Below are 23,400 nucleotides of genomic sequence, written 5' to 3'. Positions count from 1 at the left end.
TGTGTTTTTTTCGACCCTCTATTATGTTCATCTACTGCCGCTACTGTCGGCTCACAGAACCTAGCAACTGTTTACTTATGCACTTATATGTTGCTGACAACAAATACTACTTACACAACAGGCATTGTGCTGCCCAAAGCAACATGCTTGGTTTGCAGATCATACGGTCAATTATTTAACGAAACACACACGCACGCACGCACGCACACAGTTTAACAGAACATGCAGCACAAAATAACCTCTCAGTTAAGAAAATTCCTTATATTTTATAAAGGTGGAATATTGCTTGTAGAGGTGTTAAGCTTGAATTGGGAATTGCTCTAGGATGGATATGTGTGCTAGAAATGAGTACGAAAGAGAAGAACAAAACATAGTTGGAATTAGGAATATTGTTTTGAGCAAGCAGATTAAAGGAAAATTTAAGGCAGCTAGATGTCTCCATAATGAAATACACAATGATACACAGCCACCATATAATATCAGTTGCACCTGAATTTACACCTATGGTTATTCAAGAAAATTAACACAAGGTCTACTACATTAAACCAGATACAATATGACAAACATACCGATTTATGTCCATGCGCACAAGGATGCAATCATTTTCGTAGCCACCGTGATCATTCTGCATGCCTGTTTGCACAATGTGCCCCACTGGAACATCCACATCATTTGAGCAGAGAAGCTGTAGAAAGTCCACGACCTCCAGTCCACCAGACTGCAAAGAGCCATTCTCAGATAACAACCCAACATAGAGGCTACAATGCATGAAACTACCATAACTGTGGGCAGATGGTACTAGACCAATATCAAAGAAAAAAACTCATTTTCATTTTAAAGCTAGCAATTTGCTTTCTTCCAAGCCATGCTGAAATGAAAAAGTTTCATGAGGGGGATTCATAAACATGAGATCTATGCAGGAACTGTGAGTGAGTCAGGTTCTGACCAGATTCAGGTATCCTGGTCAACTTACTGTATCTTCTCAAAGTATTTCAAATTAGTTACTTTTCAAAGTATCTCGGCATCTTGGAAGAACTCCGAGAGAGAAGTATTTTTGATGTAACTTCAATGCCTTGATATATACTAACTATGTGCAGCGCAAGGAAACGAGGACAGGAGAAGACACATAAACAACATAGACTGGCACTTATATACTTATACTTAGTATAACTTAGTATATAGTATATATTTGGTATATATCAAGACATGTAGCAACTAGCCCAACAATTGATTCTTTTAGTTCAATACCTTTCAGAGTATCTTGTAATTAGTATCTCAAATCCTTGGAAGGAAAATACAATCCCTTGGCAAGATAGCACTAGACCAACCCACCTAGTCACTACAGGCATAATCCCTTTGTTCAACATAAGCAGGCATGGGGCTCCCAACATTCAAGCTCACACAGTTTTTCTTACACACAAACTTGACAAGGCCCATGCTGCCTTATGTCCTGATCACATGATGGACGTGGTGGTACCCGCAAAGCAACTCATGCACCCACACACAAAAGAATCTGGATCCTTGACAAACACACACAAGTTCTCTGAAGCAAGAAAAAATATACACAGGGAGACAAGAACATAACAGCACTCTGCAGCAGATCAGGATGAATTTTTCTGCTCCGCCAAGTCAGCACCTGGCAAGAACAAAAGAGTTTCAGCTGCTGGCCATGTGCTATCTGTGTACCTTTGAGAAATTGAGATAGGGAAGTCACAGATGTTTTAAAACACCCTGTACTTCCTAAACTTGAACTGCAGTATAACGTAGCCATCCCTTCCAGCACACACAAGGTGCACCTTTTAGTACTGGAAACCATGTTTTCAAGAAAAACAAAGGCAAGCTCTCGGATGAGCAGTTCGAGAAACAACTAATCTAGCGAGTCAATAAAGCTTTTGGCAATAGATCGTATCATTGCAATTCTTTTCGAATTTCACAAGAAAATGCATCACGGAAAAACCCTCAAAGTAACGAAATACTTTTTCTGGGTATTTGTACTCTACTCAAACACAATTCTGTATTTGGTACAACACACTTTTCACACAGCCCTCAGTAAGTTATCTTAAATGCATTTTTGAAGTATCTTGCACCAGTATTGCTCTGACATACACACACACTCATTATATCTGTGGCTGGAGGAGTAAGTGTTTGAACAAACGTTAAGCTTTTCCAGTCATACTGGCAGGGTACATGCGCTGTCCATGCAACACAGCCTCGTGCAAAATGATATAGTAGACAGATACAGAGAGAGAGGAAAAAGTGAAAAGATGAAAAAGAGATACTTTCTAGCTTCCTCTATCACAAGGACAAGATACCTCAACACCAGCCTTCAAAATGGAAAGGTCCATACATACCTCAAGGTAGAATTTGGTAAATGATGACATGTCACTTAGGCCCACTCTCTCTCGGCAAGCCACATACTCTCGATGCACATGCTCCAACCATGCGGGCTTCCCATACGTGGGCTCTGGGCTGGTGTGGTTCTCCCCTTCAAATGAACAAAGCCTTCGTTGCAGCTTTTGTACCCTATACATTATACACAATAACGTAATATGAGTAATGTAACACAAGCGGTTTCAGACATGCACTGAACATTTACATGGCGTCCAAATCCACACCCCAGCAATGATTCTCTCTAACTGAAACAGATCTTGAAAGCTGTATCTTGGCTAGTTGCATGTGCCAAAAGTGATTGCAGATGCATCAGTCTTTCCTATATACCTTTCAAATGTGAAACATGCATCAGAAAATTCTTTGAATGAAGTAATTACATGTGCAGGTTAATTTCATATATTTTATTTGTTTATAGTATAGAGAGATTTTCCCAAGTCCAAGCAGGTTTGTCACAACTAGATGTGTGTACATGCATAGGTGTGTGTGTGCACACATACTGCATTTTCTAGCGTATAACCCGACCCAGCATATAACCCGCACCCCCAAATGCAAACCACGAAAAATAAAAATCTGAAAAAAATAAATAATAATCTCTGCATAATAAGCTGCCATCTCTGCATTACCATAGAGTAGTGTCGTGATATCAACTTGCACACCAAAATAGCTCCGATAATTCTGCCTATTTCGTGCGGATTAGACGCGAGAAAATACGGTAAATTTGTTTATTTTATTTATTCTAGCTAAACAGGGAAATATCATGACAACAAGCTACGAGTACTGTTTAAAGAACTGCAAAACTACATTCCGTGTTTCAAAGCCACTAAATATGAAGTTGATTCTGGCGGCCACAACTCTAATGTACAACGAAAAGCCACATGCAAACCAACCCATCTTATGGTGCGTTAATCTAAACAATGAGAGACATAGGTGTAGCAACACTGCACACAAAGGAAATAGGACCAGCTGCACTCAAAAGAAACTGCTATTCTTTCCCTGCAACACTACTTGCAAGAAACACTACATATCTGCGCACTTTAAACAAGCGGAACCTAGAAGAAAGAACAAGTTGACAAAGTCAGAAAAGTTAATTTAGCCTGAATTACAAATTTGTTGAGATGTTTCTTGAGCAATACAGCAAAGTGTATCTAAAATGTCTCCCCTGAAAAATAATGAGTGTTAAAATCAGAAGCCTACCAAGAATGTGCTGAGGATCAAAAAACAATGCTCGTTCAAAGCCCATTCTTTCACCAAGTACAGCACCCTGCTGTTCCTGAAGTGGCAGCAGTGGTGAACAACGAAGGCGACGTCCTGTTCGAAATTCAGCCTGTAATTAAAGCATTTTAAAGACTAATTATGATACAAGAAAATCTTATGAAATGAAGTAGCTTGAACAATGACAAAAAAAACAGCTTCCCCTGTCAAACATGAGCCTTTACAAGAATAGCAGTAGTTTTCATCACCACCCATCATTACTGTCAGCCTATTTACACATCAACTATAGTGGGAAGATATCTTCCTATGATAACCAGTCACCCTTTTCTTCAATGAAGCCACAGTGCTGAAAAAAACAGGGACCAAGAAAGAGGACAGAATGTGCACTACTCACAACTGATTTTTATTTCTGAAACATGTTACTTTCCTTTATTGCAAGATGGCAAGCTGGGCAAGTTGGTATGATGTCACATTGAATAACCGCACAACCAGAGACAAAGCACAGGAAGCATCACACAGGGACCATGCTCTCTGTGTGTTCTTTCGGTGTCTCACCTCTGAGTGTGAAGCCTGCAATCACGAAGCCTTAATGCATAAATCAAGGAAACTTTACCTAAGTACAGTGCAAGAATGTTTCAAAACAAAGAAAGCAAATGGATGAATATATTGTACACCTGCCAATGCACAACGCCCTGCGTTTGCTGCAAAATACTTTAAGTTGAAATAGCTTGCACTTTTTCCTTTTTCCTCGGGGAAGGATAGGGGGGGGGGGGGCAGAATTGGATGGGCAAGGTCCGACTGAACCAGGTATTGTGGACACAAGAAAGCACACCACTTTAAAAAGTTGTACAGCGCTTTTGTTGCCTGCATATGACAACACACATACTACAAAGTAGCCTAACAACACATTTAAATAAAACGCCAAAACACATTTCTAAGAGTGCAAAGGTTTTTACAACCACTATAGCAAAATAGGATAAGTAACACTTTCGTGACCGCGGAAAAATCGGTTGTTTTTGGGTAGTCCAGGAAATATTTTTTTCCTGCCACAGAAATAGAATGATGCTAATTTATAGGGTATCAAATGATAGAGTAAGGATTGGTCTTTCTAACGGTATTAATTGCAAACAACAGAATCATTTGTAGTATTATAAAAAAACTTATCAAAACAAAAAAATGCAACTAAAACAATAAAAATTCATAAAAAGATCAATGCTACTCTGCACAGGGTAAACATAAAAAACATGGCTGATCCCTCCATCATAGGAATCGGTATAACACAAAAGTGAAACGTGTCTTGACAGAGTTAGTTGAGCATTTATTGTGCATTGATATATGAGAGCTTAAACAATGTCTATTGGTGTTTGGCAGCTATAGCACCATTTGACGTGGATGCACCCACGTTGACACCTATAGTGGTACATCTCCATCTCGCATACTAATGCCCATGATCATGATTTAACTGTTGTGGTAACTGAAGTTATTAACATATACCTGGACACAGCATATCGTGAACCCCACGCAAAGATGGCATCAACAAGCACATAAAAAAGTCAGAGTTTCGCCGCAAGGGCGAAGCAATGAATGCGATAGCAACAAATTCGAATGTCACGCGAAGAACGGCAAGCAGCTCAAAAATTTGCAGCGCGCTGCTCAAGCACAAAGGACACACCAAAAGAACACACACAGGACGAGCACGAACTAACTGCCACAGCTTGACACTTAAAGCGTGCTGCTCAAACACAAAGAAGAACACACGAAACGAATGCATAAGTATACACAGGACGAAAGCAAACTAACAACTGTCACAGTTGTTACTTCTTTATGTTTGAGCAGCGCGCTCCTTTCGCAAACGCAGTCGCTGCAGCAAGCGAAGTGACCTTCGTGCACTCTGTAACTTCAAAGCAAACTTTACGGTGAAAGCACAAGACATATACAGCGGTCCACTGTTAAAGGGAACATCGGAGCGTGTGGCGAAAGCTCAGTGCCACCGTCGGCCGGCGGCTGCAACAAGTTTCATGCAGGTGCAGTGAGCACCATGCCCAGTGCTCTTCCATCGCATGAACAGTTCACTTCGCGATGATTCGAAGCACGGAAGCAAACGACGAAAGAGCACGGCTCACAGCACGCACTGTGCTTGGGCAAAACTCATTGCAGCCGCCAGTCGGTGGTGGCGCTGAGCTGCCACCACACACTTCGATGTTCCCTTTAACAGTGGACCACTGTGTATATACCGATTCCATCACAAGATAAGTGCGCGTGCACAAGTGACCACGCCCTGTAGGAGTACAAATGTACAATTGTACAAAGTACAAATGGTATAGGCAGGAGACAAGCGCACATCGTAACCAGCGAGGCGATGACCTTTAAAGCGTGCCCTTCGCGCCATCTCGCTAGTGATAACGAGAACACGCTGAAGTGCCACCGAGCTCTGAGCACCGCCAATGGTAAATGGTGTATATAAATCGTTTGTTGTTAGTATGCTGAAGAACGCACGCTCTGTGGCCAAATCGTTTAACACCGCACGCTACAGAGCGAAGGGTCGTGGGTTCGATTCCTGGCGACGGAACTTTTTCTGCTAGTTTTTTCTTTGTCATCTGTTAGTGTGCATTTTACAACGTCATATCTGTGACGGAAATATGTCAGTTAAGTCTTGGAGGACCCCGGCATAAAACAGTTTCATGTTAAAAAAAAATCAAAATATACGTTTCAAACGCAAAGCCCAGATAGCATAATACTGCAAATACAAGTTCTGTAAGTACAGAGGTTATTTACCGACATACAAAAATATAAGCACTAGTGCCTATCATGTCACTGAGCGAAGCAGTTTCTCGACACAGTAAAGCAAAGGTTGGCTCACTGTGCATTGGATTTTCGAAAAGATGCATCCGCGCACACTTATTTCTGTGGTTGCATATCTCTCTGATGACTTCTGTGGTGAAAAACAACACGAAGAAGCTGCCGCACAGCACTTCGGGGCACTAGGTCAAGGTCCACTTCGCGTCGTCTTTGCAGAGAGAACTTAGCTCTTTCTGCAGCCGGCGCCAAATGCTCCCCCCCGAAAAAGTTGACACCTTGCAGGTAAGAGCTGTGACCTTTAGTGCACATCGGATACGTTTACATCAACGCGTGGCAGCGATAAAACGGCCTGAGGAGAGAGGCAAATTTACTGGCTGATACCTGCTGATGTTCCAGAGCGGTTTGACGCACTATCACCATCCGTACTGAATCGAAGTCGTCTTCCGTGTCTGTGCTGCTACCATCATCCAGAGATTGATGCTCAGACTTATCAGAATCTGTCGAAAATCGCCGTTTTCGTGGAGCACCCGCAAGCGACATCGATGCAATAATCGAAACCACAAGCGCTCACCTCCCCGACTGCAAAGAAGCTTTAAAAATCCTCCTGCCATGGAAAAAAGAAACTCAAGAGCAAAGCTTACAAAATACTACCTCTTTTACCCTCCCAATGGTGTGAGCTGTAAAGAAGCGCTCAAAGAGCGCCAAAATTTGAACTTGAAGTCATCATTAAAACACAATCAACAGGAATAGGTGTGGTCATGAAAGTGTTAATTTAAGTTTTACCCTTGAATTAAAGTACAAAAATAACATTTATCTTATTGAGTTACTTCCTTCATAAGCTTTTGTAACCAGCTATATGCCCCTGCAGCACTTTCTTCTGCTGAAAGTTGTTGGATGCTTACTTGAAGTGGGTGAGGTGCCAAGTATGTTCTTCCAACTGCCTCTTGGACACGTTCACGAAGAAACTTTGCATTGTTGTGCAGGTCCAGGAAGCGACGACAGTCGCAAGGCAAGAGGTATGCACGAGGCGCCCCATCACACAGCCAAAGGGCCAATGCACGGCCAATTCCGCCAGCCATCTGCGTCTGCGCGCCGTTGGTACCAACAGCAAGAAAGAGACGTTCCACCTGCATGCACAACAAATACAGGTGACATCATTCTCAGTGATGAGATAGTAATCTCAAATAAATTATGCCTTACTTACACAAGAACAGTAGCTGACTATGACAAAAACAAAGTGAAGGATGAAGGCCACACACTTTCTCTTCATGCCTTACTGTTTCTTACTGTTTCTATGTTGCTCCTGAGAGATGAATAATCAACAAGCCAAACTAGAAATGCTGCTGATTGTACACTTCACATATATGCACAGGAACTTGTTAAATGAGTTAAAAATTCTATGATGATATATAAGGTACTTCTGACCTTAAATTTATTATTTGTCTCCATCTTATTAATTAGGTGAACGTCCAACCTTTCTAATCTTTAGAAAAAATGCTGGCAAGTGTCAGAGTGCTCTACATAATTTACTATATAACTTGTTTACACAAACAAGATTCAATTTGAGCACTCAGAAGGTGGACGTGTAACGAGATCAACCTGTTATTGTGATCACTGCAGCTCCAATAATGCAAACACAGCCAAAAGCAACGCACTTACCAATCTTAGTTATTTTAATCAGCAGTATCATTTATTCCCAGCCATACTATGATACAATATCAGCCAATTAAACTCTGTGTCATGACGTTATGATAAATTGTTATGACATTATGAATGACACCAGGCCTGGCATTTAAAGGCCAACTTTTTTACTAATGATTTCTGGGGTGTCATCTGTGAAAACAACGATAAGATTATGAGGTGCGCCGTAGTAGGGGGAACTCCGGATTAATTTTGACCACCTGGCGTTCTTTAAAGACCAACTTTAGTCAAATTAAAATGCCATAGATGTTTAATTCTGAACCTTCATGCTTGCCATGTGCCATCTTTATACATGTGAGAAGTGTGTGGTAGAGTTTCTAAAACTTTGACAATATGCTTCAGTACTTTTTCATGTAATCACACAATGCAAGCAGCTAAGAACAAGGTGGTGTCCACAACCCATTTCTACATTTGCAGCTGTTAGTCACCTTCAGGCTTATCAGTAAATAAGGCCAACTTCGGCCATGCCTACGAATAACTGTATATATGCCGAACATTTTTAGATGTGCACTAAAACTAAACATTGCTACACATGAACAATGAGGCATTTCAGATTTACCATAAGATTTAGCCGCAACCCAGGTTTGTCAAATGCAGCTTCGCTCATAACTTTCCCACTACCACCGAATGATGCCTCAATCCGGGCCTTCAGGGCCTTCAAGGTAAATAAAATGAAATGAAAGCATGATTTTCCATGTGCCAAAATGGAACTTGTCTTTCCCCAAAACACTGCACTCAACTGTTTCTAATTAAACATTACCTTAAAGAGACACTAAAGAGAAAAACGATTTTTCCCGTATTAATAAATTACTCTTCCATGATATCAAAAAAACACCACGCTTGCTGCAAGAAGACGCTTGGTAAGTGAGAAAACGTGCAGAAAGAAAATGCGGGAGGCGACATCACTTTCAGGTTCCTGCACCAGTCACTGTAATGTCACAGATTTTGATGGCATCCACTAAGGCCTAGGTAGTGCCTAATTGGTAAAAATGAAGTATGTTGTCTTCTGAGGGAGCCAGAGACTTAATGTACTAAGTTTCAAAAAAATTTTTTGACCCAATGTGGCCAAAATACGAAAAAACACTTTGAAATCTGTGACGGCACCATAAGAGATATCGGCTGGAAACTTAAAAGTAAAACTTTTGACATCTATATATATTTTCTCATCTATTAATTAACCTACGGTGGTGAAATTAATGACACAAGAGTTTTCGGAGTATATTTATGACTGTAAACTAATTCAATGTTTCACTTCAGTATCCTGTTAAGTTTTTCTCATATTAGAACAGTTCAAATTAGGTATCATTGTGGGCCCTATGGTAATTAGGAATAGGGCTGCTTGAATATGGAAATTTTCTAATTTGTTTTAAGAGCTTTAATGTCCCTAAGTGACTCAGGCTATGAGCGATGCCATAGTGGAGGGCTCTGGACAATTATGACCACCTGAGTTGTTTGATGTGCACTGACATTGCACAGTACAAGGGACTCTAGCATTTCACCTCCATCAAAATGTGACCACCGTGGCCAGTATCGAAAGTGCATCTTTCAGGTCAGAGGTCGCTGAAAATTTCTAATTGAAATAACCTTTGTATATTTTGAAGGCCGCAGAATAGTGAATTGAATATCCAATTTTTTTTTTCATTTCTAAATAAGGTGAATCATTATTTGCACTGTGTTCTTTCTTTTATGAGGTTTATATACTTGATGACAAATTACAATCCAATCGCAACTTGATGCTGTGATCAATCAGTAAGCATGTCAATGAACTACAGCGGCTTTCAGGTGTGGTACACAATGAAAATAACAGTAATGAATAAGGTAACAGCATGTCATGATACATATGATTGTACATATGATTATGAACTGCAATGTGTGAGCTGCAGTGGAATGCAACAGTGGGAAAAAAAGTGAGAAAGGTTTCGCCATTCCAACACAGCAGGTCCCCTGCTTTCTGTCACGCCTTTTTTTTTGTGCTGGCCTGCTAAGTAGCTTATAACACGGGGGAAAAAGGAATATCTACGAAGCTAAGGCACTGGTGCACCATGATTAAGCACATAGCGCTAGGGGCCAAGACCATTTGCGCAGTTCAGTGGGCCAGCTAAACTAAGACCTAAGAACCTCCACAGAATGTAGCCTGGCACAAAATGAGCATTTAAAAGTTGAATATAAGAAGTGCTCACTGAAAAATAAATTGCCGTATAATGCAATTAAAAAAATTTTACAAAAAGAATATATAAATATAACCAAATAACAGAATGTAAAAAATTTGAAGTAACTATACCTTTAATTGAAGAAAATGTTCTCACCTCTGAAGTTTCCCCTAAAATACACTGATTGTCCGGTGTAAAGGTCTCTGGGGCAGTAACCAACTCAGCAAGCTCCAAGTGCTGAAGTCTTGGAAACCGGTGCTGGAACTGGCTGTAGATGCTTTCTGAAGGTTAACAATGGAACCGAGTCAGTGACAAAACATTCAGATTTATGCCAATGACCACTCTAATTATGAAATTAACTACAAACCTTAATATTTATGAAATTGCATGCTTTAAAACCCCTGCATATCTTTTTGTCACTGCATCTAATAGTTTTTGTAGTTTCGCACAAAAAAAGTTGATCATGTTTAACCACCGACTAGCCCATTGCCAGGTTTTGCTTTATTATCTACACACAAAGCAATCCAAAGGAAGAAACAGATATCAGTGAAAGTCCAGCTACAATTCTTGCTTGGCAATAAATATGGCAACAAAAGGAAGTGCCTCAGGTGTTGTAACTAGCACTTTCCAGTAAACCTACTTATAGCCATGGCAAAAGCAATTAGTAAGGGCGATCTTATCATACAAACCAATACAGAAAGAAAGAGTATAAGTGAAAATGGAAGAACATGGCTATACAATCTGAAGCAGGTAACCCAGGTTGAAATAACAATTGGTAAAACCTCCTCAATTCAGATTTCATTAAACTGTGAAAAACCTCCAAATTAACACAATGTTCCTGACTATTTGGTTGTTACTTAGAACCATATGGACCATTTTCATAATCCACAAGTGCACTTCCCTGCGCTGCATATTCGCCCAACTAATGGCAGCACATGTTGTGCTACAAGTGATGAGGAGGTCCTAGTTACACGTGCTGGGGCTTGTCTATTATGCGTGTTTGAGTCAAGAGACATTGCAAAAGTATCGAAAGGTGGGCTAGTTGGTAATTCATACTTCTTCAGTTTACTGGGAGCGCGGTACACACAACAGACGTTCTGTGGTTCTTCCTTCGTCTGTTGTGTGTACCGCGCTCCCAGTAAGCCGAAGAAGTATGAGTCAAGAGAGCCGAGTCTACATTTTCTGCGTCGTAATGCAAGCAAACTGCGCTTGAACACGATGTTTGCAGTAAGTGACTAGCCGCCATTAGTTGGGCAAACTGCATAGCAGGAAAGCTAGCTTTACAATTATGAAAGGGTCTATTGTAGTGCAGGGACACGACGACATGCAATACAAACTAGTACAAAGCAGTGCAATATGCGCTTGTGACGTGTACTTGTTTGCAGACTGTGTGGTTGTGCCCTTGCACAAGAATATGTCTTTAAGTAACTGAATGTTGAATTATGGAGAGTACCAAGAGAATACCAAGCAAATGCTTAGTAACATCAAAATGCCTTCATTTACTGAATGAATTTTGAAAAACTGTGGCATAAATCCCAAAAGGTGATTTATGTCACATATCATATAGTGTTACAGGATGGCTATGTTGTTTAAAATTCAATGGACAGTCTTAGCAACAATACAATTTAGTGACTCTGGAACAATACTTACCATAAATTTATCAACTCTTCTGTCTTAGTTTAGTGAAACACTTGAAACAAATATGGTAACACTGGTGGTATGTGGTGCACTCCAGATATGCTGTTGCAGTGGACTTCGCTCCATACATAATTATTTGTTATCAAAAGACATTTGTACACATTTAGCAGGTGAAAGCTTTGGTTTTGATCAGATAAGGCACATTCTTGAAAGGTTATACCCCCACAAGATTTTGAGTCTGTTATGACGAAATTTGGAGCCATTCCACTCTGTGAAGGTACGTGCTCTTGTCAGCGTTCTTCATGAGCACGCTGCTCCTCAGGTGTTCTCGCAATGTGTGGTTGATGCACACTTGCCATGCAAGACCGTGGCAGCACAGTGCCTAGACTTGACTGACATGGCGAAACATGCAAGAAAAGTATACAGCTCTGCCGAAGCTTTCTACACCTTACTTGGTATTGCAATGCCTCTGGGATCGGCCCACCTTTGACCGATTCATGAGGTGAATTGATGACATCATCATGTGATGTAATGATGACGTCACAAATTTTGGTGATCTATGATGTCATCACAATGTAATATGATGACATCATTATGTAATGTCATCACTTGCTCGGAGAATGTCATATGAGTTTTTCATGTTCGTGGATGGATGTGGAGAGACATGGAAAGACATGGACGGACACGGATGGATGCAGCAGGTGTGCCATTTACAACTTCACTGTAAAAATTAATCAATATCAACTGGAAATTAACGTACTTGTGATAAGCACCTACGACACTATCACTGCAGAATGATCGTTTAAAAATTTCTTTTTATGTTATGCAGTCTGACACCCAAAAAATAGAAAAATTAAACTTTCGTCTTCATTGTCTCAAATGAACTTTGAGCGTCGCTATACTTGGAAGGGAAGCATGGGGGGGACTACAGATAATTTTCAACCCCTTGGGGTTCTCTAAGATGCATTCAAACCATGGAATGTAAAGGCTTTCCCTGATAAAAGAAAACAACGCATTAGATGTAAAAATACACAAAACCATGTCACTGTCATGAAATGTAAACTAATTAATTAATTAATCACTCTTATTAGTATTCACCAAATCAGATTTCAGCAGTGCAGCTAGAGGTCGCTCAACCATCAGAAAACACAATGCCCGAAACAAACTTGCCGGTTTACGTGAGATGTGCCTTTTAGTGTTGTGTCAAACTGTATTATGCCAAGGGCAAGCTATAGAACTAAAAAAAAAAGGAAACAAAATATTCATAATTGTTTTACAAGTCCCCAACTGATTTACAGAGAACACGTATGAAATAAACTACTGGATGTTGACAGCATTAGCACACATAAAATTTTGCAAGGTATAAAAAGTTGGTGGCCGTATGTAACAACCCATAACAAGAATTACAGAGAAGTACAGTAGTACACTGAACCAGTCATTGCAGGTACTAGAATAAATGTTCATTTTTCAGGGAAAGTCTTAGTGTATTTCTGTAATTCAGCATCTCAGTAAACAAGTTATTCAAACAAACTCTTTCCCAATTTTCAGTGAGCCTGAGAAGAGCCAGAACTTACGAAATTGAGCATAGTCTGGTGGTAGGCGCACGAATTCAAAACGGTCAGGGACATCATAATGGAAGACTGGCTTAGCAGTCTCCTCAAATCCACCAAGCAGGAAGCCATCACCAAAGGTTCTACAGTAGACACGACCATCATGGTCCCACACAACTGTAGGTAGAAAGGACACGATATGAAATAAAATATCTTATAAGTACTACAAAGATCAATATAGCAGAAGAAACCCTAAGCTGCAAAAACACTACCTTGCTACAGACATACAAATAACAACCAGGAAAGATTACTAATTTATTTTTAGTTCACAGAACATAAGCTCACCTCTGCATAAACCTGTACTATTTATAGTAAATTTCCTACAAAAAAGCCACCTTACCTGGAAGGCAATCACTTGGCTGGTCCAGAGCTTTAGTGATTGCAAATGAATGCTTGGCAGCATGAATTGGAACCATAAATTTAGGCTGACTTGTTTGTCCAAGCTCTCTCGACCACTGGAAACACACGTAAAAACAATGCAAAGCACAGTACATCATACCAAGTACAGCAGAGCATGCCAGTCTTGGATAGCTCCCTAATCTTCAATTACAGCATAAGGCTTAAATTCCTTGAAGGCACAAAAAGGCATTAATTACATACATCGACCTTTAGCCTTTTCTGCAGCAACATTTCTGTTGCAATGAGTATTGTTTGTATACCTCGGGCCCTTTTTTGGTCTGCTGGTGCCTAAAGGGGCCTTGCAACACTTTTCTGAGTTATAATGGAATAGTCTCACTATTAGCGCATGATGCTTCTCGAATCGCATGCTGCAAAAATTTTTAGAATCAATCAAGTATGAGCGGAGTTACAAGGATTTATCACACGCTTCAAGCGCTTTCTCGCTCCTCTCGTACCAGAGAGCGCACTGAAAGCTACGCAGGGAGTGGGGTTACAAGGGGGCAAGAAGATGCGACCCTTGGTCAGCACACGTCATGACCTTGAGCACTTTGTTTTATTGTTTTTTTTTTTCTTCGAACGCACGACTGACTTTCAGTGTGATCGTGACCACACGCGCGGGCACGTGGCAGCATCCCGCGGCGACCACGGTAACTATTCCACTCAAAATGCTCAAATCAGCCAATGGCGTGGAACATGAGTATATGATACACTGATTTTAAGTATATAGCATCATTTGCCGAGAGAAGAGGGAGCGATTTTTAGCTGACTTTGAGAATTTATTGTAAATTCCAGGCCGTGTGCTGCACTATAATGTTTGGCTCGCGTGTTCTCGGGAGCCTTAACTACCTATCGGCAGCATTTTCTGACCATGCTCAAAAAATGTTGCAGGGCCCCTTTGAGATGTTTCATGGTGCTGTTCACTTACTGTGAGCGCATTCTACAAGTGCATGTCCAATTGATAAATGACAGAACACCCTCTTTTCTACCTGACCATGAATAAAAATTTTACAACTGAAATATTTGCACCTATGCAATCGTATCATAATTCAATGAAAGCGAGCTATGCTGAGCCCTAATTCTACAGTTCAGTGGAACAACACTGGCTGTGGTTGAGAAGCCGCCTTTAGTGAAGCTGTTGTTATAGCATTCAAAGGTGTAGTTGCTGTGGCCAGCAAGACAAAACTAGCTGGATTGAGGGGCCAAATTTTTGAAGTTGTCATAAGTGCATCAGCAGGAATATATGTTTGGTCCATGGTGGTGCTGTGGTGCCTGCATGCATTGGTAATGCGATTAAATTTTTCCTCTCTTCTGAAATCTTTTAATCCCATTCCCCATCCCTATACAGAGTAGCATGCCAGCGGTTATATAGACGCTGGCAAAATTCTGTTTTTTCAATAAAGAGTCTCTTTCTCGTAACACTCTTAACCTAGCAATACTGTTTGTTACTAGATTACTTTAATGCAAGTTGTATTAGCATTGACGGTGTGCAATGCATTCTGCAGAAATTTTACACAAAAACATCAAAATTTCGCAAATTTTGTATGACTGATTTATTGTGAACAGCTTTTACTATTTTAAATTCATTTGCTATCTTCTGCTGTCTTTCATCATCAATTAATTTTTCATTATTGTGAGTTTTTATGGACAAGGCTAAAGAAAACACAATGTGAGGCACAATACTTCTTGGAACAGAGGTCAAGTGTGATTTTGTTTTCTTACATGAGACACTGTACTGCTGGTGTGGCAAGAAAAACAATTGAAGAGGTGCTAGAGGTCATATCTCTTGAGGTCAAGCAGTGAATTCATCCAAATTTCCAGCAGGGTCTCATGGTTGGGAGGCTCATGAAAATATACGGGCTTTTGCTGTCAACGATTTCAGCAATGCTCAAAGCTGGAGATGTCCTCAAGAATTCCGACATTTTTGCAAGTTCATGACTTTATTCAGCATGTTTAAGTAACTTTATGGATATTTATGCAGCCTTTAATAAAGCGTTCAGTATTCTTTACCATGACTTGCGTTCTTTGACCCAATTCACTTATCATTGATAACTAGGCCTATATGCATGGGGAAACATGTGGGTATATTCCTTTTTATATTTTTACTGGTCCAGATGTGACGATAATTGGTTATAATGATCGAAGTTTCTGGTTTTGTCAATATAATTATATGTGGATTACACTGTATTCTGGACTGGGCAAAGATACTTTGCACTTACTTCTGCTTTACTGTAGATTATGATTATGCAAATTACTTCTGCTTTTATGGGATTCATGATATCAAGGTTTGACACAGGGCTTTATGATCCAAGTGACCATGGTTCATCAAACCACCCTTTCAGATTTCTGTGATAAAACTAGCAGTTCTGCTTCAAGCCTGAAGCCACGCTCTCCTTGGTGCATGCATTGAGGTGACCCTATTAAAACATAATCTGATTCATTATTCATTGTGCCTTCATGAAACTGAGCCTTCAGACTGCATATAAGTCGGAGCTACACATGAAAGGGCCGCTCATTAGGTTTAAGCATTGCAAATCAACAAGTGTGGAGCATGAATCATGCAGTGATGACCATGTCTGCAATGTATAAAATGGCTAGGTGGAACAAGAATGGTTGATTTCAAATAGCAAGCCACATGCCCTTCCTCTCAAAAAATGGCTCTGTGTAACATGCAATGCTTCCACTGGAAATGGCCACTTGCAGACACTATAGGAACCAAAAGGGGAATGCGTCTGAAGACAGTGATGTTTGCCTCCTAGATGTATGGTTTAAAAAGAGTTCAATTATTTCTAACTCCTCTAATAATAGACCAAGATGAAAAATTCTATCAGTAACATGCTCCTTAGACAGTGCCTCACAATTTCCAGCCTATAACCAGAATTTGTAATGAGGCTGGGTGAGGGACAATTAAAAGAGGCCTCACACGCCTCAGAGAAACAAGTGTTATGCATGCAGACAAATCCTATAAAGCTTTTCACTCTTTCTTCTTCTCAATATAAGCCTTACAAGTATTTGCAAAAAAAAAAAAAAAACTACGTATACTCCTTACAGCATATATTTGTAAGTGAGCTCTTGGTTACAGAAAAACAAGTAGGGATGCACAGGGTACAAGAACAAAAGCGGCTGGCTTTTTGACACATTTCATTTTCCTCAGAACACTCACCTCTGAAAAAGATCTTAATGAAACAGTAAGAAGCAAATGTAACATGTAAACACTGACCATGCCACCAGCAAGGATGAAATACTCGCAGCTGATGCTTCCCAGTTCTGTTTCAGCTTGCACCACAATCCCCTGGTCGCTGACAACTCTATTCACATGGCAGTCCTCAATGTATGTTGCTCCTGAAGCCACAAACAGCATATTTCCTTTGAATGTGTACCTGTTACACATCTTTTGGACAGGCTATATTACACAGTAGGTATAGAAATTTAACCTCAAGAAAAAAAAATGCTCTTACTGTTGTCGTGCAGGCGATTTCACAGAAATTTTTCCAATGATATAATGGCAGTAAGCCTAAGAAACGTGGGCGTACAGTGTACAGAGACACGCATTGACGTTATCCTCCACATCTGAAGCTTTCTGCACCTCACGTGGTGCTGCATGACCACAGGATCAGTGCACTTTTGACCAAGCCACGATGCCATGTGATGACGTCATCATGCGATGTCACAAATTTATCTGTGATGTAATCATGCTCCAGATTAATTTCAACAATATGAGGTTCTCTAAAGTGTGCCTAAGTCTACATGGGTGCTTTTGCACTCTGGCCTCGTTGGAATTCAGCTGCAGTGGTGGGTTACTGAACTCATGCCCTAGTTGTCCAGAGGAATGCCATAGCCACTGAATGACCGTGGCAGGTGTGGGAACAAGCAACAGATGAATTAACAAAATGTCTTCTCTTAAGACTATTGAAGTACATGGGATCAAGCATTGCAATTTCCTTTAGCTGAGCACAGAGATGACTAAAGAAGATTTAGCCCAGTGAGTGAATTCCTGACTCGTCCAAATGCCAGTTCTTCTACTGAATTTTCTATATGTACTTCACTGACACTCAAACTCAAAATAAAACCTTTCGTTTTCATTATAAACAGAGGTGCACAGACAACTTCAAGAAGCAAGGAAAGAACATGTAGGATAATAATAATAATTGTTGGGGTTTAACGTCCCGAAACCACGAAATTTTGACCACCTGGGGTTCTTTAACGCGAACCTAAATCTAAGTACACGGGCCTCAAGTATTTTCGCCTCCATCGAAAATGCAGCCGCCGCTGCCGGGATTCAATCCCGCTGCCTGCAGATCAGCAGTCGAGCACCATAACCACTAGACCACCGTGGCGGGTCAGGACATGTAGGAGAGACCCCATCCTGCCTGGCTGTATTAAAGTAAAAGTGGCAAAGAGCATATGCCTTTTTCACAAAAGAGGACCGTAACTGGTGATTTCAAAATCAATGCAATCATAGCAACAGTGCCTCAGTCTCCTTAGCTTGCTGTTTCAGGTGAGCACACGCAGACGTCACTAGCAAATTCTGTCACTGGCACATCTATGCTTACACTGTACCTAAGACCAACTGAGCATGTGACCTCAATGCATTGCACAGTTTGTGTTTGCATAAGTTCTGCTTTGGTGCCACATCTACCACTGCAGGAGGCCTAACACAACAGAAGTTTGACCTCTGCTGGCACAGCACAACAGCGCAATGCACGCAAGTCCAGCTGGTGGGCGCGTGAGAAGGGTATGACAAAAAGAGTAGCAAAAAAATAAAAGGGAGGGAGCCCACAAAGCTGGCAGAGTATTCATAATTGGCTTAAAAGAAGTGATGCCAAGGCTTCCCCTACATCTTAAGCTTTGTTTCCTTTCTGCATGAGCTAAGTGAATACAAGAGTCTACGTTGTCATTTATGAGAGACTTGTTTGATTCAGTTAGTCAAAGCAAATGTTACAGGCATCTCATGGTGGACACTAAAAGGTTCACCTTTCAACAAGAAAACATAAAATGTGCACAGAAATTGACAGACAAAAAAAAAAACAACCAAGAAGACAAACCTCCTTGCTGGGCTAAGTCAGCCATCGTCTGGCATAGAGCCACAGGATCAACTATACCATCTCCAGGAACAAAAACCCCTCCCTGTGGGTGAGAAAACAGCAATGTCATTAATCACATAACCTGTCTTTTAAACCGACACAGCTGCTTCTGTAGGACACTAGCAGGAGTGACATCACCTTATTACGTACCCTAAATGGCTAATTTAGTATTATGCAGACAGTTGCCATATTGTCACAAGGTAGTGATGGAGCTGAGACAGAAATAACTCCAGAAAGAGTGAAATAAAGGCTAACTCTTTAATGGGCAAACTTTTGCCCAGGCATCAGAATAGCATTTATGTGACAACAGTCAGCCGTCGTTGAGACTAATAAAACTTGTCATGTCTGCCTCCTATTTATTTATTCATTTATCCTCAGGGCTACCACGAAGCATTATAAAAGTAGTGAAAACGCTACTAAATTCATGACCCATTAGAATGAATGGGGTCAACATTAAGGCGTTTGAGTTTTAACTTTTAAAGGACATTAAATGAGTTTAAACTGATAAGTAATGTTAACACGAAAGTGTTTTATGCCAGGGTCCACCACGGCTCCACTAAAGTATTTCTGTCATGGATATGGCGTTGTAAAGTATATAGACTAACAGATGGCAAAGAAAAAAACTAGAAGAAAAAGTTCTGTCACCGGGAGTCGAACTTACAATTCCTCGCTCCGCAGCGCGCAGCACGAAATGACTCGGCCACAGGCTGCACGTTCTCTACCATACTAACGGCAAGCTATTTATATACACCATTTGCCGGTGGCGGTACTCAGAGATCAGCAGCACTTCAGCGTGTTTTTGTTATCACTAGCGAGATGGCGTGAAGGGCTCAAAGGGTGCACTTTAAAGGTCGTCGCCCCACGCATTGCGATGAGCATGTGCCTCTACAGGACGTCGTTGCTCGTGCGTGCGCACTTATCTTGTGATGGTGGTAATTTGTACGTCTTGTGCTCTCACCACAAGTTTGCGTTGGAGTTACAGAGAACACGAAGGTCCCTGCGCTCCTTGCAGCGGCCGCTTTTACGAAAGGAGCGCACCATGCTCACACAAATAAGTTACAACTGTGACAGTTATTTCGCGCTCATCCTGTGTATGTTCCTTCCGTGCGTTCTTTCTGCTTGAGCAGTGCGTCGCAAGTTTCGAGCTGCTTGCCGTTCTTCACGTGACATTACAATTTGTTGCTAGAGCATTCATTCCTTCGCCCTTGTGGTGAGACAATGCACAACAAACGCTCAACTACGTCTGTGAAGACACGTACGTGTCACTTTCGTGTTATACCGATACCTATGACAGAGGGATCAGCCATGTTTTTTTAACTTCATTATCGTTAGTTTCATGACAATATATTACAAGACTAAATCCAAGTCAACATATTATTCTTTAAATTTCGTGCCCAAACCTCAACACCAATACGTCAGTGTGATGTCATGGATTATAAAGCCTGTTTTGTTATTTGGGGTGCTTAAGCTCAATAAAATCTCTTAAAACTCGCCATGTTCAGTTTTTGGCACCATTAGAAAACAATGTGCACATTTTTACCAATAACGAGTTGACTAGGCCCCAGCAAACGCCGGCTAAATCCATGACGTCATGGCACAGAAACTTCAAGGAGGCATTGCCACTCATCATTTCTGCACTTTTTCCAGCCTGCCAGGCATCTTTTTGCTTCAATAGTGAATGCTTTTGGCAATGTGGAAGGGTAATAAAGGAGACATTGTTCTTTTATTTAATGTCCCTTTAAGAGAAATCTGTAGCCAACTTTATTGAGCACTTCACCAGACTCTACCACACGATCTATGACAGTCTCTTGTACCGAGTGATAACACAGCAGTGGAAGTAATCTGGCAAAAGTGGTGCCAAAATAAAATAAACAATGCAGAAATGGCAATATAGAAGAGAATCTCAGAAATGCAGCCAACAGTAGACAGTTTAGAGGTTATTATAATAAAGCAATTTCAGCATGCTACAAACGTTCAATGTCAACAAAACTTCTAAAATCAAGCGCAGAAACTTAACACTTCGTAAAACAGCGGAACTTATCATTCCCGCTTTTTCTGGCGACCTCACTGCACAATGGGGGTTAAACATAAAACAATTAAAGCCAGTTTCACGCCTATGATATGAGTAAACAGTGGAGCTGGCAAGCAAGTGCCACCACCTGGCGAATGCAGACAGAGTTCTTTCTTCATCACCTTCTTTATCTTCTTTATTATTTCTTTGATCTTTCTTTTTTTTATCTCTTTCTATATTGCCTTCTCTCCTGGTTTACCCTCTAACCTCCTTCTTTTCCTTCCTCCTCCCCCTGACATCAGTCCTCCTCACCCTCACTGCCCTTTCCCATCCCCTTGCTAAACTATACATACAGGGCTATGCCATGCTTTACCCTCTCCTTTCCTTCCTCCACACCTTCACATCCCTCCCCCTCACTATCACTGCCCTTTCCCACTCCTTTGCTATATTATATACTATGCATGGCTATGCAATGCTCGGAGCTGCCTGGCATATACCCACTCTCTGTGGCGCATAAACTATACTATACAAGGATATGCTATGCTTTACCCTCTCCCCTCCTCCTTTATTTCCTCCTCACCCCACTTCCCTTTCCCTCCCCTTTGCTATACTATACTGTGCATGGCTATGCTATGCTAGAGGCTGCTTGGCCCATACCCGCTTTCTGTGTCGTATGCCCGCCGAGTTTTCCATCTGCGACACCAGCCTTACTGTAAGATTTAACATATAAGGGTACTTGCTTGGGCCAGTTGGTATCTATTCATTGTTATGTTATTGCGCACCACTTTGAGGATGAAGACTGAACCACACGAACACAAGCGCAAGATTTAACAGTTCTGCTGTTAAAACTACATTGGAACTTTTGTGTGAAATGACACCTGTGAGACTATTTGGTTGCATATTGGTCAACACGGAGAAGCAGTTGCTGTGGTTGCTTATATTCATCTGGCATTTCTACGCGTTTCATTACTGATCATAGTGATTACAGTGCCAAATATAGGTGCCAGTAAATGGCGTGAAAGAAGACTGTTGTTGATGCCAATGCTTGCTCCATGTCGCCACCGACCAAGTAGCTATGCCTGGCTCTTCATTCATGGTATAAGCCGTGCGTAATGTTAAAATTTTTCTATCATTTTCTATCAATAATAATAATAATAATAATAATAATAATAATAATAATAATAATAATAATAATAATAATAATAATAATAATGCTTATTTTTTATCACATTGCTCTGGAGGATGCCTTTAGTATCAACAAACACCACCTAAAGACAAATTCTTACCACAAGGTCTTTCGTCAAAAGATAAGGGTGGTGCTCCAAAAGTGTGGATGGCTGCTGGACTGTGCATTCAATCCCCCTTGCCCTGAATAAAGGTACTACAAGTAATCACTAACAAAGCTCCATTTATTCAATCACAAAGATGTACATGAAAACATGCATATATCATAAAATGAAAATACTTAAAAGAACTGTGCACAACCACGGCTTCTACGCTTCTATATGTATTTGCAGAATAGCTAAGCAGATGTGCTAACCTGAGACTATAACGGCATAAAGCATCATTTCCTGCACTGACAAACACAAATGTTTCCATCAGTCAGGCAATGACCAGCAATGTAGGGAATACAGTTGTAATGTAATTTTACTAGGTCAGCAGAGACCGTCAATTTATATCTGTATGAGTTTCCTTGTAGGTTTGTGCTACAAAATTGGGTGGATGCCAATAAAAATAAGAATATTCCAAATCGACAAAATACTTTTATTGCCCAAAAAAACGGTGCCGATCGTCTTTACATTTTGTTCTTAAAGAGTAAATAATGTCATTATGCATTTATGCTGTGTTAGAAGGGCACTGAGAGCCTCCCAAGTTCTTATCTGGAGCATCCAAAATGCTACCTGATGCTTCTTCATTGACAGCAATACTCATGCAACTTTGTTCCTGAAGTGTATGTAGAGCTGTAGCCGTGTGGCACCTTCGCTTACATAGTTACCTATGTAGACATTACCAAGAGCAAGGCGATGAGGGCTGGGTTAATGCTATTTTCATTCACTTCAACAATACTTACTTTAACACCATCAGTGAAGCAGCCAACAGCATTTAGAAAAGAAAAGTGTGCAAACACCCCAACAGTCATAGATGCATTAAGAAAACTTTGGCAAAAGTCACATGTCATTCATGCAGCAAACAAGTCTGGCCAAGCTATGCAAGTATGTGGGACACACCAACCTTGTCCTGCGTCAGCTTAAACTGTAGAGAGTAGATGGCACATTTTCAGATTTTCAGGTACAAATTCAGATGGCACATTTTGAAAAGCTTTCAATTAGCCAGATCCCTAGCAATGTGTGCCAAGGTTTCTAGCTCGAAAGGTGCGTAGAAGTGAGTCAGCATGCACTGGCAAGTGT

At 40.8% G+C, this 23,400-nt stretch overlaps 1 protein-coding gene across 1 annotated transcript in view; it reads right to left on the bottom strand.

Annotated features, from left to right (window-relative positions):
- Nucleotides 1–23,400, bottom strand: part of LOC119404634 (pyruvate dehydrogenase phosphatase regulatory subunit, mitochondrial) — a 56,702-nt gene that overhangs the window by 16,273 nt on the left and 17,029 nt on the right. Inside the window, exons 5-14 of the mRNA XM_037671212.2 lie at nucleotides 22,279–22,360; nucleotides 18,943–19,024; nucleotides 17,118–17,239; nucleotides 13,842–13,956; nucleotides 13,466–13,618; nucleotides 10,410–10,534; nucleotides 7,305–7,529; nucleotides 3,586–3,715; nucleotides 2,352–2,485; nucleotides 570–718 (exon numbers count right to left, since the gene is read on the bottom strand). Of these exons, the coding sequence (XP_037527140.1) occupies nucleotides 570–718; nucleotides 2,352–2,485; nucleotides 3,586–3,715; nucleotides 7,305–7,529; nucleotides 10,410–10,534; nucleotides 13,466–13,618; nucleotides 13,842–13,956; nucleotides 17,118–17,239; nucleotides 18,943–19,024; nucleotides 22,279–22,360 (1,317 nt within the window). The remainder of the gene's footprint in view (nucleotides 1–569; nucleotides 719–2,351; nucleotides 2,486–3,585; nucleotides 3,716–7,304; nucleotides 7,530–10,409; nucleotides 10,535–13,465; nucleotides 13,619–13,841; nucleotides 13,957–17,117; nucleotides 17,240–18,942; nucleotides 19,025–22,278; nucleotides 22,361–23,400) is intronic.

This window comes from Rhipicephalus sanguineus, chromosome 1 (genome assembly GCF_013339695.2).
Source record: "Rhipicephalus sanguineus isolate Rsan-2018 chromosome 1, BIME_Rsan_1.4, whole genome shotgun sequence".
Classification (NCBI taxonomy): domain Eukaryota; kingdom Metazoa; phylum Arthropoda; class Arachnida; order Ixodida; family Ixodidae; genus Rhipicephalus; species Rhipicephalus sanguineus.
The sequence above is the reverse complement of the archived record's forward strand: the minus strand, read 5'-3'. Positions and strand labels throughout refer to the sequence as shown.